This window comes from Eumetopias jubatus, unplaced genomic scaffold (genome assembly GCF_037043125.1).
Source record: "Eumetopias jubatus isolate StellerSeaLion01/CBP00866 unplaced genomic scaffold, mEumJub1_p1.0 scaffold_9, whole genome shotgun sequence".
Classification (NCBI taxonomy): domain Eukaryota; kingdom Metazoa; phylum Chordata; class Mammalia; order Carnivora; family Otariidae; genus Eumetopias; species Eumetopias jubatus.
Genome location: NW_028274815.1, coordinates 125,516,042 through 125,529,953, shown reverse-complemented (window position 1 = coordinate 125,529,953; position 13,912 = coordinate 125,516,042). Strand labels below are relative to the sequence as shown.

The following is a 13,912-nucleotide window of genomic DNA, read 5'->3' as shown; positions in this document are numbered from 1 at the left end:
GATGGTAGAGGTGGGGGTGAGTAAAGGTGTGTACGGGGCAGAAAGTATACAGCAGGACCCCCGTACACTAGACGTGGAGCTAAACGAGGCAGGCAAGTCATGAAAACAAGCTACAGTCTGTGGCGCTACTGGGTGACTCATGACCGCTAACTGTAATCAGAGCTACTTTTAATTGAGCGCTATGTGCTCAGCACTTCACATGCATTATTTCATGTAATCCTCAGAATGGTCCATGAAATAAGTAGTAGTATCTGCCTTTACCGAGGTGGAAACCGAGCCTTAGAGAAATACAGGTATTTGCTCATGGCCCCAAAGCCAGGAAGTGTAACTGGTGGGCTTGGGCTATGAACCCTAGCACGCCTGACTGCAAAGCCCAAGCCCACCTCGTGTCACGGCAGCATGCACTACAAGAGTTCAGAGGAGGAAGAATCCTCGTGGCCAGTCTTGGCAAGAAAAACCTTGCCCTTTGTAAATATACATTTAGAGTGCAAAGAAGGAGCGCTCACTATAATTCAGAACAAAGTCTGAATTGTAGAATTTTTTTAATTAAATGCAAATCTTGTTATTTCAAGTATCTATTGCACCTGAGATACAGGAGACTAATAAAATGAGGTTAGGTAAACAAGAGGACTTAGGAGCTCATCTGTCAATATTACTGACAGCTACTCAAAATTCCTTTGGGTGCCATATTTTTTCACACCTCCATGCGTCTGCTCAACATAATCCTATCTTCAGTTTAGGGAATGCCCATTCAACCTTCCAGAGCAGCCCAAGCTCGAACTCTTCCCTCTTGCCAACTACCTTTTCCTTTCCCTAAAGTGGGAGCTATTTAAGAGCATGAACTACATCTAATATGTTTTCAGAGAGTTAGGCCAGCAGAAAAGAGTTCTCAATAAATATTTAATAAAGAAACATATCCCTAATCTTTACTTGAAAATGATACTGACTTTTTATTTGGTTCCCTCAAGCAGCTTTGGAAATATGTAATCAATAAATAAACCTAAGAGTATGTTTGTTAAATAAGATTACGTCAGTCACTCCAAGCTGACCCACGCATGCCAAAATCAAAATGAACAGCACAGCCAGTGCTCAAAGCTACAAGGAAAAATGGACAAAAAAACTCACTCTAGTCTTGCTTGCTTATGATAGCTCTTTAAGAAAAATTCTATTTTAAGAGCAGCTCTACACTGGTTTATAAATTTCACACTGAAGGAAGCTAAACTGTGAGAGGAAAACTTTCAGGAAGTTAGTGAACACCTAATCTGGGATAATGGTAAATGTCAAAGAAGGTGGGGTACAAGAATAGAGCAGAGTGTGATGCTCCTGATAGCAGAAAGCACTAAAGGGAGACATCCAACCTATCAGCATTCTTGTAAGCATATTAATCTTTCAGTAGATATGAAAACCTAAAACCCAAACTGCGCCAAGCTGTTGTTTTAAGGTAGCTCAATAATTCAGGAAGAGAGCTAGCTAGTCACCTAAGAATCCCTACAAGCTGTGCCTCTGTACACTTTCTTGGGCTGGAAATTTCCAAGATAACAAACAGGCCAGGCCTTTTTCTCTGATTTCACCCAATGCAAGAAGCCCAAAGAATCCCAAGCAAAATGAAAGCTAAAATACAAATTGATCTCACTTCATTTAACAAAGGCAGTCTTAAAAGCTATCCCGGAGTAAAGACGGTCCAATTTAAATACACCGAAAGAACAAAATGTTTACAGAAAACTGGTCGAGAATACATCAAAGCTCTCTGAGTAAGCTACTTGGCAGGCCGGAATTTTTACAATTTGGGCTTTCTGATGTGGGAAAACTTGTAAGTGAAGAGCACTTAATTTCTGGAAAGTATATAAGACCTCTGCAAACCCTACTGCTGGGTACTCTCATGTAATGAAATGTCTGAGATTTACAACCTAAATACCCAAAAAGAAATATTCTCTCAATATCCTTTGGAAAAAAAAAAAAGAATTCTGCAACAAAAGCAGACTAGTTCTACCTGCAAAGCATGCCACAACCCTTCTGTAATGACCACCGAGTCTTGAGGGCCTGAGCCCACCGCAGTGTCAGAAACATAAGGTCAGAGCAGTGGAGGTGTGTGTGTATGCGCCTAAGACTTCCAATTCTGCCAAAACCACATAACTGCTAAATAGGAATTTGTGTTATTTTTTCTTTTATTTTTCTGTTTTAAGACTGTCTACAAGAGATGGCTTTATTCCTTAGTCTATAAGAGCATTAATATGTATATGTTCTTGGTATTTTGAGATGGCCCTTTATTCTTTTCAACAAGTGTTTAATTGGGTATGGACAATCAAATGTGCTTTAATTTATGCCATGACAATATTTTTCACATGTGTAAAAATTCACAAACCAGAAAAATTTATTTGTAAAGACCACGTCTCTTGGTTCAGAAAGGATTCTCACCATATTCCTAGTATTAGCTCATCTAAGCTTGGAGTTAAAAACACTTAGCTTTTAAAAAAACAAAAAAAACAACACTTAGATTTCTGGTATGAAACTTTCTTTAAAATTTGTATCCTAGGGGCGCCTGGGTGGCTCAGTCGTTAAGTGGCTGCCTTCGGCTCAGGTCATGATCCCGGGGTCCTGGGATCGAGCCCCGCATCGGGCTCCCTTCTCCACAGGAAGCCTGCTTCTCCCTCTCCCACTCCCCCTGCTTGTGTTCCCTCTCTCACTGTCTCTCTCTCTCAAATAGATAAATAAAATCTTTAAAAAAAAATTTGTATCCTAAATGTTTTCTGTAATGGGCAAGCATCATGAAGAAAGAAACTGCCTCCAACCTGAGGTCTGACATAAAACTTTCCATCTATAATGATCGGGAGGGGGGAGAACAGTGATAATACCATGATGTGTGTGGTAACATACCATGATGAATATGAGATTTATGTATGTCTATAAACTTATTCTTTGTAAGTTCTAATTTTCATAAATCCTTGTCCCCTCGTGAAGTGTCTATGAATAGCACGAGCATGTGGGTAGTACTGCTTTTGATTTGATGGTATTTCTCTTAAAAAGAATGGAAAGAGTATATCAGTTACCGACTTATTACTTCTCAGCTCTGAATGCACCTTCTCTATGATAAGTGCTCTGAGGTGAACAATGGTACTTTAAGCACTTCTCCTTTGAAGTATGTGTGACATTAAGTTTTCTCAGCAGAGAGGCTGAAGGGACAGTGCAGGGAGGAAGAGGCTCTCCTGAGTCTCCGGCACAGGGGCTGGTAGTATGGATGTGAGGACAGCTAGTGAAGTGTGGCCCAGTGACAGCCCAGAACCTGGTTTGCCTGAGACCTTGAAGCCTTGGCTTGGCCATAACCTTTTGGCAGCTGTGTTGACACGGACACCAGAATCCCAACTTGGCTCTGAAGGCCTCCTGCCCTCCACCAGCAGCCAGACCTCCTTTGCTCACCCCTGTTACTGGCTGCTGATCAGCTCCTCCACACCTGTACCGCAGAGGGTAGTCTATGGCTGGCCCAGAACCCAGCTCTGGTCTAGCCAAACCAGCCAAACCCCTCTGCTATGCCATGGGCTAATCTCTACTTTCTCCCCTGAGGCTGGAATCTCTGGTAGTTTGTCCTCCCTTGGGCTGTGCTCCCTCAGCCTCAGGGAACCACACAGAGTTTCCCTAGATCTTACAGTTACTCTTTTATCGTAGGCAATAATTCCCTGTATTAAACTGCCCTTGTTTAACTTCCTTTGTGGTTTCTGTCTCCCGACTGGGAGGAAGGGCAGAAGTGAGTACACATGAACATATGCTTGCCCACTAATGGAAAAACCTCTAAATTGCCAAACCCCAAATAAAAATTTAAATGTAAAAAATGCCCAGACAGCCTCAAATCCAGAATAGTCTAGTGTATTTACAGCCCAAGTGCAGAATTAAAATCCTCTGACTCGCTCCCACGGAAAACTATACTGGTGAATAGACAGACACATTGTGGTATCTCTACACAATGACAACTCCGCTGCAGTCAAAAGGAACCAGTCCATAGACAGCAGCAACGTGAATGGACCTCACAACAGCATATGCTAAATGGAAGGGCCAAGCACAGAAGGTGACACCCTGTCTGATTCCGTTCACGTGGCATCACAGGAAAGGAGACCACTGGGACAAAGACTGGGGCATGAGGGAGCTTTTCAAGGTGATGGAAACATTCCAGATCTTCATTACAGCGGTGCTGATGCAACTGCATTCATCTGTCAAAACTCATCAAACTGTACACTTAAAAAGGAGCAAATGTGGGCGCCTGGGGGGCTCAGTTGGTTAAGCGACTGCCTTCGGCTCAGGTCATGATCCTGGAGTCCCGGGATCGAGTCCCGCATCGGGCTCCCTGCTCGGCGGGGAGTCTGCCGCTCCCCCTGACCCTCTTCCCTCTCGTGCTCTCTCTCATTCTCTCTCTCTCAAATAAATAAATAAATAAATCTTTAAAAAAAAAAAAAGGAGCAAATTTTATGGTATATAAATGAAACCTCAATAAACCTGAATTTACAAAACAGAAAAACTACATACCAAAAACTGTGGAAGGTATTTAGAGTAATACCTAAAGGGAATTTTATAGCCTTATATGCAGATATTAGAAGAGAGAGATGACTGACAATTGGCAAACTTAGTTGTTCAACTAAGAAGGAAAAACACCCAGAATAAACCCACAGAAAGCAGATAAAGGTAAGAACATAAATTCATGAATTCTAAAGCCAATGCCCAATGGCAAGAATCAATAAAACCAAAAGGTGGTTCTTTCAAATGACTTAAAAAAAAAAAAAAAGAAAAGAAAAACTCTGATGAGTCTGCTTTTTAAAAAACAAGAAGAAACAAATATTGGGAATGGAAAGCAATTTGGAATTACAGATACTGCAAATTTTAACATCCAAAACTTTATGCCAAAGAACTTTAAAACTTAGATGAAATCAAGATTTCTAGGGGGAAAAATGACCAGAGTTATCTGGAGTAAAACCATAAAGACCATGGACTGAGGAAGGCGGACCACAGGGACAAAGGAGGAGGAGCAGGACTGCTCGCCGCGCACCCCGGAACGTCAGGGCCGCAGAAGATGGAACAATCTTTGCGAACAGATACAACGCTGCCATTACTACGCAAAGGTGCTTCCAAAGGTGCTTCCCTACGCGCGGGACAAACATGTCCATTCCCAGAGCTTCTCCTAGGAAAGAAGGGGAACCCTCCAGGGGACAGAGATACTGTGTGGATGCCTACCTCCCTTCCTCAGAACGCTAACACTGCTCTTCCAGTGAGCCAAGCAAGCTGAAGGGAAGGTTGGACAGAGGGGCCGGCAGAGGCCCCGCTGGCGCCGCCTGGCGGACAGTGCGGCACTTGGGACCTCACTGCGTAATGACGACAGCAACGATAACCGTGACAGTAATCTAAGCCAGTGTTTGAAAACATATTTACTAAACATCATTAGCTGGTCACTACATTAAGCACTCTTCCCATATGATAATCTCATTTGATCTTAATTAAATCTACGGCTCTAATTATTAATCCGTTCCAAAGACGGGAAATTTAAGGTTTGCAGAATTCCATAATCTTAAATTACATAGTCAGCAAAGGGCAGGGACCAAAACTGAATATGGTTCTGTCGGACACTAGTCTGTACTCTTTTTTTTTTTTTAAAGATTGTATTTATTTATCTGACAGAGAGAGAGGGAACACAAGCAGGGGGAGTGGGAGAGGGAGAAGCAGGCTTCCCTAGGAGCAGGGAGCCAGATCCGGGGCTTGATCCCAGGATCCAGAGATCATGACCTGAGCTGAAGGCAGACGCTTAACGACTGAGCCACCCAGGTGCCCCCTAGTCTGTACTCTTAATGGAGTTATCACTCAAAATCTACTACCGGTCAGGTGCTTTTCCCCTCATAGTCTGGATCAGAGCGAGAATAAAGCACGAAGCTACCATCAAAGCAACACTGAATACAGAGAACACCTAAGAGTTCCTTGCTTGCCTTGGTGACAATGAGTTAGTGTAAGACTGGCAAGGTTTACTCAAGTCACCATAATACTAAGTTAAAAGCAAGAGACTTTCTTGCTTTCTCTACCTGTAAGATGGAATAGCCAGGTAATCCCAGCTAATTGCAAAAAAGTCTCTGTGAGAAACAATCTGAATAAACACATGGGTAGAAGTTCCCGGGGGACAAATCTTGGGCAAAATAAAAAGACAGAGTATCTTCAGGCAGAGCTTTAGCGCAGTGGTCTGGACTACTTCCCGACTGTGGAATCCCGCCTCCTCTCAAAATGACCAGACCTGGTCAAGAAAATGCTGGATGGTGCCTCTTGCTGGAGAGACAGCAGGAGCTGACACACGTGCCCTGGCAGGACCCTCTGGCCTCAGACAGCCCATCATTCTCGGACTGAGGCTGTGTCGGAATGGCTTACTGAGAGACGACAGCTCCGAGACGCAGACCACTTGTCACCTGTGCTTCGAGTGAAGCCACAGGGAAGTGAGTTCAGGGCTGAGGGCTGAGGGCGCCAAGAGACTATGTGCGAATCTTAGGATCTATTTCTGATCTTCGACCCTATGCCACCTCCATCTCAATTCCACCACCAAAACTCACAAAATCTGCGGTCTGCACTCTGGCTCACCATGTGGTTGAGATAATAACCATCCTATATTTTAACAGTAGAGAATAAATGGCCAGGAAGGACAAACTTTAAAGAAGCAAGCTGCCAAGTGGCCACAGATCAAGCAGCCTCCGAGCCAAACAAAGGAAACGAAAAATAGTGTCAAGCTCACACCGGCTGATACCGTTGAAGCAGCCTCCTGGGGTCACAAAGCACCAGCATTTAGGTCTTGTGTTCAGTGCCATTTCAATAAAACTGAGTTTAAAACTAAGCTCAAATCAGCTGGCGCGAGTCACCAGCAGAACCAAACTGCCGTGACGAGACAAAGACGACATTCATTGGCCATGTGCTTTCTCAAAAAGCATATCTAAACAGCAGGTTTCCCTGGCAATGCTGGATGCATACTTCTTTTTCAGACTGCTGTTCTTGGCTGGTTTTCTGAAAGTAAAAAGTACAAGATCTCATTATATTCCCAAGTACAAATGAATTCAGCCTTAAGAGACTTTAAACCCAGCTTTACGGGGAAAATGAGAAATTTGAAACAAAAATAGTATACCTTTGTCCAGAACGATTTAGGATAGTCTTCTTACCAGAAACTGCTCAGTATGATTACCCAGTAAAGATCCATTAACATGCAACTAGTGTTTATCCTGGCTAGCTCCGGGACGTCCACACGATACTGGAGAGATGGAGGCCACAATACTAATCATAATCTCCATTCATCTTGCCTCCAGCACAGGATTATGAAAAGAAATTCACCAAAAAAAAAAAAAAAAAAAAGATTAAAAAGCAAACAAGCACAGAGATACTCCAGAACAGACAGGCAAGAGTCTGAGGGCACCAGGTCTCATGTTGCAAATGCTGCCTGAATTCACAGCCCCAACAGACAAAACAACAAAAGCAAACACGAAGCCTCAACTCCTAAACCTGTCACTGACAGCACGAAACCCAGCCTTCGTAAGGCAGAATGACCTAAAAGCAACCTAATTCCAACCAAAACAGTTCAAAGTTCCAAATACCAAATGCCAAATAAAAGGAGGACGATTAAGTCAACAAAATAATACAATGTGAGGGACTATTATGTAATCATCAAAAGCGATAATTTTATAAAAGTTTTTTTTTTAAGATTTTATTTATTTATTTATAAGGGAACACAAGCAGGGAGAGTGGGAGAGGGAGAAGCAGACTCCCCCGCGGAGCAGAGAGCCCGATGCGGGGCTCGATCCCAGGACCCTGGGATCATGACCTGAGCCGAAGGCAGACGCTTAACGACTGAGCCACCCAGGCGCCCATTATAAAAGTTTTTAATGATAGGAGAAAAAGCTTAAGATATGTTAAGAGAAAAAAAAATCAAGATACCATATTACACATATAGTATGTGCTCAGCTATGAAAAACAATATACAAGTATAAAAACCCGGAAGCAGCGAGGTTAAAACGTAAACTGATTCTCGCTGGGGGCTGTGGAACCACAGGAGAAATTTTCTTCCCTAAGCTTTTCTTCAATTTCTAAACTTTCTGTAATAGGCATGTATTCTTTTTACACTACGCCGGGGAAAAAAAGAGCAATGCAACATCTCAGGAGGGCAAAGCAACACTAAAACAGATGATGAAAAATAAATTTATTAAGTGCTTCCTGTGGGCCTGGTACTGTCCTAAGTGCTTTGTACACATTATCTCACATGAGATTCACAACAGTCCCACAACAGAGAGAGGTGTGATTTTGTCCACTTTTGCCAGTTACAGAAATTGAGTTAGCCGGGTCACATAACAGGTGCAAAGATGGGTTATGAAGCCTGAATGATGACTCTGGTGGTTTCAACCACTATGTATACTGCCTGTCAACCACAATTGCAGAATCTGCCTCCCTGCCTGCAATCTGAACCTAAAAACAAGCATTGATGATAAAACCTTCTTTAAAAGAAATTATAATAGGGCGCCTGGGTGGCTCAGATGGTTAAGCATCTGCCTTTGGCTCAGGTCATGATCCCAGGGTCCTGGGATCGAGTCCCGCATCGGGCTCCCTGCTCAACGGGGAGCCTGCTTCTCCCTCTGCTTCTCTCTCTCTCTGTCTCTCATGAATAAATAGATGAAATCTTAAAAAAAAAAGAAATTATAATAATTTAGGAGAATATGACTACAAAAGAGGAATCTGCCCAGCTACTAAGATACTCGAGTAAATTTCTAAACTACTGAAAGCACCTCTAATGAAAGCTATAAAGAAAATCTATGTGATAGAGTGACCCATCACTGTAGGGGAAAATATACCAGCACAACAAATCTAACCCACAGCTAAACTCCACAGTACAAGAGAAAGCTAGGACTATCTGTCAAAGACTTCTGATACCTAGTCATCAAACTGCCAAGGAAAAAAAAGCATTTAAAAGATACAATTAGTAGGACTTGAATAAACAGGATCTGAATTTGCCCTTCCCTCCAAAAAACTCCTCAGCAACGAGGGGCATTGACCATTGGGAGGCTAGAGAATAAAGAAACTTATGAGAAAAATAAGCATTGTACTTGATGCCAAATGAAATAAGCTGCAATCAGCTCAGGAGGACCCCTGACTCTTTTCTCAGTCCAACACCGAAGGCCTTGTGGTTAGAAATAATCAATTTTGCTTGGCAAAAAAGCATCAAGACATAGAAGTACTCTGGATCAAATTCTGTAGATTCAGCCTATTTCAGATGCATTAAAGTGAATGCCAAAACCAATATGGTGTTCTGTTCACAGCTCCTTTCTAGAGGTTTTAATAGCAGAAAAATACTGAAACTCAGAGTTTTAAATGGAAAATTCCTATCTATAAAAACAGACACTTTTAGATAGAAGCCATTAAGATTTGGTAATTCCAAATTCACCATGTATATTAAAAATTGCTGGTTGTTTGGAAAACTGGCTAGCTGACTAGAAAAATATGAAGGTGGATTGCTACCTTACCCTTTATATCAACACAGACTGCAAACAATAAATAGGGAAAAAGAAAAAAAGTATATATTCTAAAACAAAGTAAGGGTTACCATTTTTATAATCTCGGGATGTGAGAAACTTCTAAACATGGCATTAAATTCCAGAAGCCACAAAGGAAAAGCTGCTAAATCAAAATATTTTGATTAACATATATGGTATATTAACATATTTGGTATTTAAACAAATTTTAAGTATCTGAACACTGTGATACCATAAAGTTTTTAAAAACTCGGAAAATCCAGATATTTTACACGCACCGTAATGTTTATAGCCGCATTGTCAACAAGAGCCAAGTTATAGAAAGAGGCCAAGTGTCCACTGACTGATGAATGAAGAGGTGGTATGTGTACGTGTATCACACACACACACGCACGTACATGTATATACACACACATACACAATGGACTATTACTCAGCCATCAAAAACCTGAAATGTTGCCATTTGCAGCCACGTGGGTGGAGCTAGACTGTACTGTGCTAAGCAAAATAAGTCAGTCAGAGAAAGACAAATACCGTATGTTTCACTCCTATGTGGGATTTAAGAAACAAAACAAATGAACATGGGGGGGGGGCAAGAGAGGCAAACCAAGAAACAGATTCTTAACTACAGAGAACAAACTGAGGGTTACTGGAGGGGAGGTGGGGGGTGGGGGATGGGGGAAAATAGGTGACCGGGATTAAGGAGTGCACTTGTGATGAGCACCAGATAATGTACGGAAGTGATGAATCCCTAAATTCTAGACCTGAAACTAATATTTCACTGTATGTTAACTAACTGGAATTTAAATAAAAATTTGGAGGAAGGAAAAAAAACTGGGAAAGTATCTTTACATGTTAAAAGGCCTGTAACCTTACTTTGAAACTAATATGGAAAACAGGAATTCCATTAATGATTACATAAATAACACAAACTGGCACTTCAGACACCAAAAACAACAGGGAAATCTGACAATATGTATCATAATTTCAAATTTATAAACGGTTTGGCCCAAGTATTCTGCTTGCAGGAATTAATTCTAAGGCCATGCATATCATGCAAAGGTGTTTATTAAAGCAATGTTTAATATTAAAAAGCTGGAGGCCACCTAAATGATTTGGGGATTAGTTAAATCAGAGGTCACAAAAGGAAATGTTTTCAGGGGATGGCACAGGAAATAAAAATAAGCTCAACAGGCCAGTTATGAAACAGCAAACAGGAAGTGGTATGCTCTGTGGTGAACTGGAGTGCTCCCGCCCATTTCACTAATTCAAATGGTGAACACGTACATGCCCGGCCAAACTGGCTCTCCCTTGCCCAGGCCCCCCCAACCGGCCAGGGCTAAGTGCTGCTGCCTGGGACGACTCTCAGAGCAGCCGGGGAGGCTCCCCTTCCTGGGAAGGAGGCCTGTGGCATGGGAGCAGCTCCGAGAGGTCACTGGGACACATCACTGCCCGACAGAAACCTGAGAAGGCATCTGCTCGCACACTGAGCTTTCCTCGGGGCTATGAGGCATCCAGCCTTGTCCAACAGGCCTAGGCCCAGAGTGCAGAGAAGGGAAGGGGAAGGACGGGGAAGAAAGGGGAGGGCGGGAGGGGGGCAGCAGTCAGGGAGGAAAGACTAGGCCTTCTGTGAGGTCTTCATTTTCTACAGGAACAAAAGTAGGGGGGGGAGAGGGGGTGAGCGAACAGCGGCGAACACGCACAGCACGTTCCTTCTTATATAAGGTACATAAATCCCCACCTAGGGACCTCTCACCAGGAACTCAAGCACTGTTTCTGAAAACGCTCCCACAGAGGGCTGAGTTCAGAGGACCACTGTCAAACGCTCCTTCGGCAGTAAACCTCTGGGCAGCGGCTGCCTTCATCAGCCAAGCTGGCACAGAGAAGAACCGCCACGGATCATGTGACGGATGGCATATGGTATTTTATCACAAGATCTGGACTCAGGCCAGGAACCGGTTTAAATGAATCCTAGAACGGTTGGAGTTTATCATGACAGCCGCACTTCACAAGTGGAAAACATCCACGAGGATCTGGAATGGCACATCTCTTCAGTGTGTGAGGTGTGTGAGGTCCTTCACTTTGAGCTCGGTCCTGCCATATCTGGGGACAAGAGCCCCGTGTGGGGTGGGTGGGGGGGAGACAGCAGATTCCTGACTTCATTTGAAACATCACTCCCTGAATATTCTTTAAACTCCAAAAGAGATATCAAATGGAGAAGAGATTAACAGTTGCCAAGAGTTAGGAAATGTAGTGTGGACGGTGTGCATATCAAAGCCAACGGGAGTGCTCCTTGTGGTGATGGAAGGGTTCTTTATCTTGATATATTAATGTCAACATCCTGGCTGTGGTAGTGCACTATAATTTTGTAAGACTTAGCAGTGCGGAAACTGGGTGAAGAGTACAAAGGACCTGTACATATTATTTCTTATAACTGTATGTGAACCTACAATTATCTCAAAATTTAAAAAGTTTAGTTTAAAAAAGGAATATAAATAAGATTTTTAAAAAGATTCATCCATGCCTGAAGGCTACAAAATCCTAGAATAGTATTTCATATTTAATAGGATGTTCCTAAATAAAGAGCAAATGGAAGGGACTGGTGGATCTGTAAAGGGGATCTGAGTTTGCCCCTCCTCCAGCAGCTGGCCACCTTCTGCTGCTATATCACGGGCAATGCAAACCAGCATTCAAACAGGAGCACCTGCTGGTGTGAGTGCCCAGGTTCGGCTCTCTGTGTCTCTCTGCCGGTCTGTCTTTTTCTCTGATCCTCTCACTTTCTCTCTCAGACACACACACACACACTCTCGAGCTATTTTATGTTAACAGTGGCACCATCAGGATTAAAACTATTTTAAAAAAGAACATCAATGTGGGAACTTTCTAGGTCTTACAGCTTCCAGCCAGGCACAGAAGGGAAGCAATCTGATCAGAGAATACACAAAAGGTCTGTTTGAACCAGTGCGTTTGATATTTAAATCCTGTGACTAGGAAAGTCACAACAGAATTAGGCTCATCTTAGGTATGAAATAAACACTTCAAAGCAGACAACATTTAACCAGGAAGTGGGAGCCGCTGCAGCGGGGCCCTCAACAAAACCATGAAGTAGGTTGGAGGCCTGGCCCCCAGCTCTCTGCTTTGGGCAGCCCACATCATTACCTTTAACTCTTCCCCTGGTGGTTCATCTCTCCCACCTAAATATTACACGTGTAAGTAAGATTTACTGAATGCCTACTATGTGTCAGGTACTCCGCTAAGCACTTAAAAAGCATTTTCTAATTTAATCTTCTCAATAACCCTGACATAAATATGATTAGTATCTTCCTTCTAGGTTAAGAGACTTGCCTAGGGTTACATATCTCATGAACAGTGAAACCAGCACTGAATCCAGGGCCACTTGGCTCTTGGTCAGTATGTTATACTGCCTCCCATGCTCATTTTGGTCTCCATGGCATCTGAAGCACCACCCTGCATTTCAAAAGGAAAACCCCCTGCGTATGCTGAGCATCTTCTATATGCTTTACATAGGCTTTCTCTTTCAGGCTCAAATAACCCCCATGACAGGTATGCATTATCTCCATTTTAAAGATTAACACACAAAGACAGAGAGTTTGAGGGCTCTTGAAGACTTTTAATCTCACCTCTATTTAGCAGATGAAGAAACAAGAGCCCCAGAAAGATCAGGTGGCTCGCTTAAGGACACAAAGCTATTTACCGTCTGACATCTGATTCCCAATGCATGGCTCCCTTTAACGACATCTAAGTTGTTGCTCTGAAAGGAGCCACCATATAAATAATAAGAGTAGGACCGCCGGGCACTTTGCTAAATGCCTTTCATGCTTTACCCAACTCTGATCTAGGGGGTTCCCAGCACTGCAGCTCCTATCGATGTTTTCTACCAACACCTTACTGAAGAAACGGCAAAACATTTAAATTGCACATCAATCCAATTTATAAGCTAATTAACAGGCTCCTATACACACAGATGAATGGCTATCGAAAAAAATATGAAAAGATTTGGAAAGCTCTTCAAATAACCCACCATGGTTTCAAACAACGTAATCAAAGAACACACTGAGAGCACCTGCGGGCCCCGGCTAGTGCTGGGCACGTCAGAGAAAGAAAATATGGAGCCTCTGAATTAGACAAACGCTCGCCACCAGTGCATATACATCACTTCTCACGTAAGCTGTGTCATGCTGAGAAAAACAACGGTCTTGTCATCAGAAAATCTGGATTTAAAAAACCTAACACCATCCCTTATTGACCTAGAGTCTCTGAGCCTCACTGTCAAGTGCACGGGAATAAAATCAACTGCGTGAGGATTCTGTAAGATGCAAAGGGGGAAAATATTTACAGGGACTGACCACACCATACGCCGTGAATAACTGCTA

The 13,912-nt window shown here is 42.8% G+C and overlaps 1 protein-coding gene across 3 annotated transcripts in view; it reads right to left on the bottom strand.

Annotated features, from left to right (window-relative positions):
• STK4 (serine/threonine kinase 4) overlaps positions 1–13,912 on the bottom strand; it is an 88,005-nt gene that overhangs the window by 12,099 nt on the left and 61,994 nt on the right. Inside the window, exon 11 of one of the 3 annotated variants that reach the window (XM_028121900.2) lies at positions 6,601–7,011. The exons of 1 other annotated variant lie outside the window; for it this stretch is intronic. In XM_028121900.2, coding sequence (XP_027977701.1) covers positions 6,928–7,011 — 84 coding nt within the window. In that variant the 3' untranslated portion in view covers positions 6,601–6,927. Of the gene's footprint in view, positions 1–6,600; positions 7,012–7,129; positions 7,302–13,912 lie in introns of those variants that run through there. One more of the 3 variants, XM_028121903.2, reaches the window with a different exon arrangement.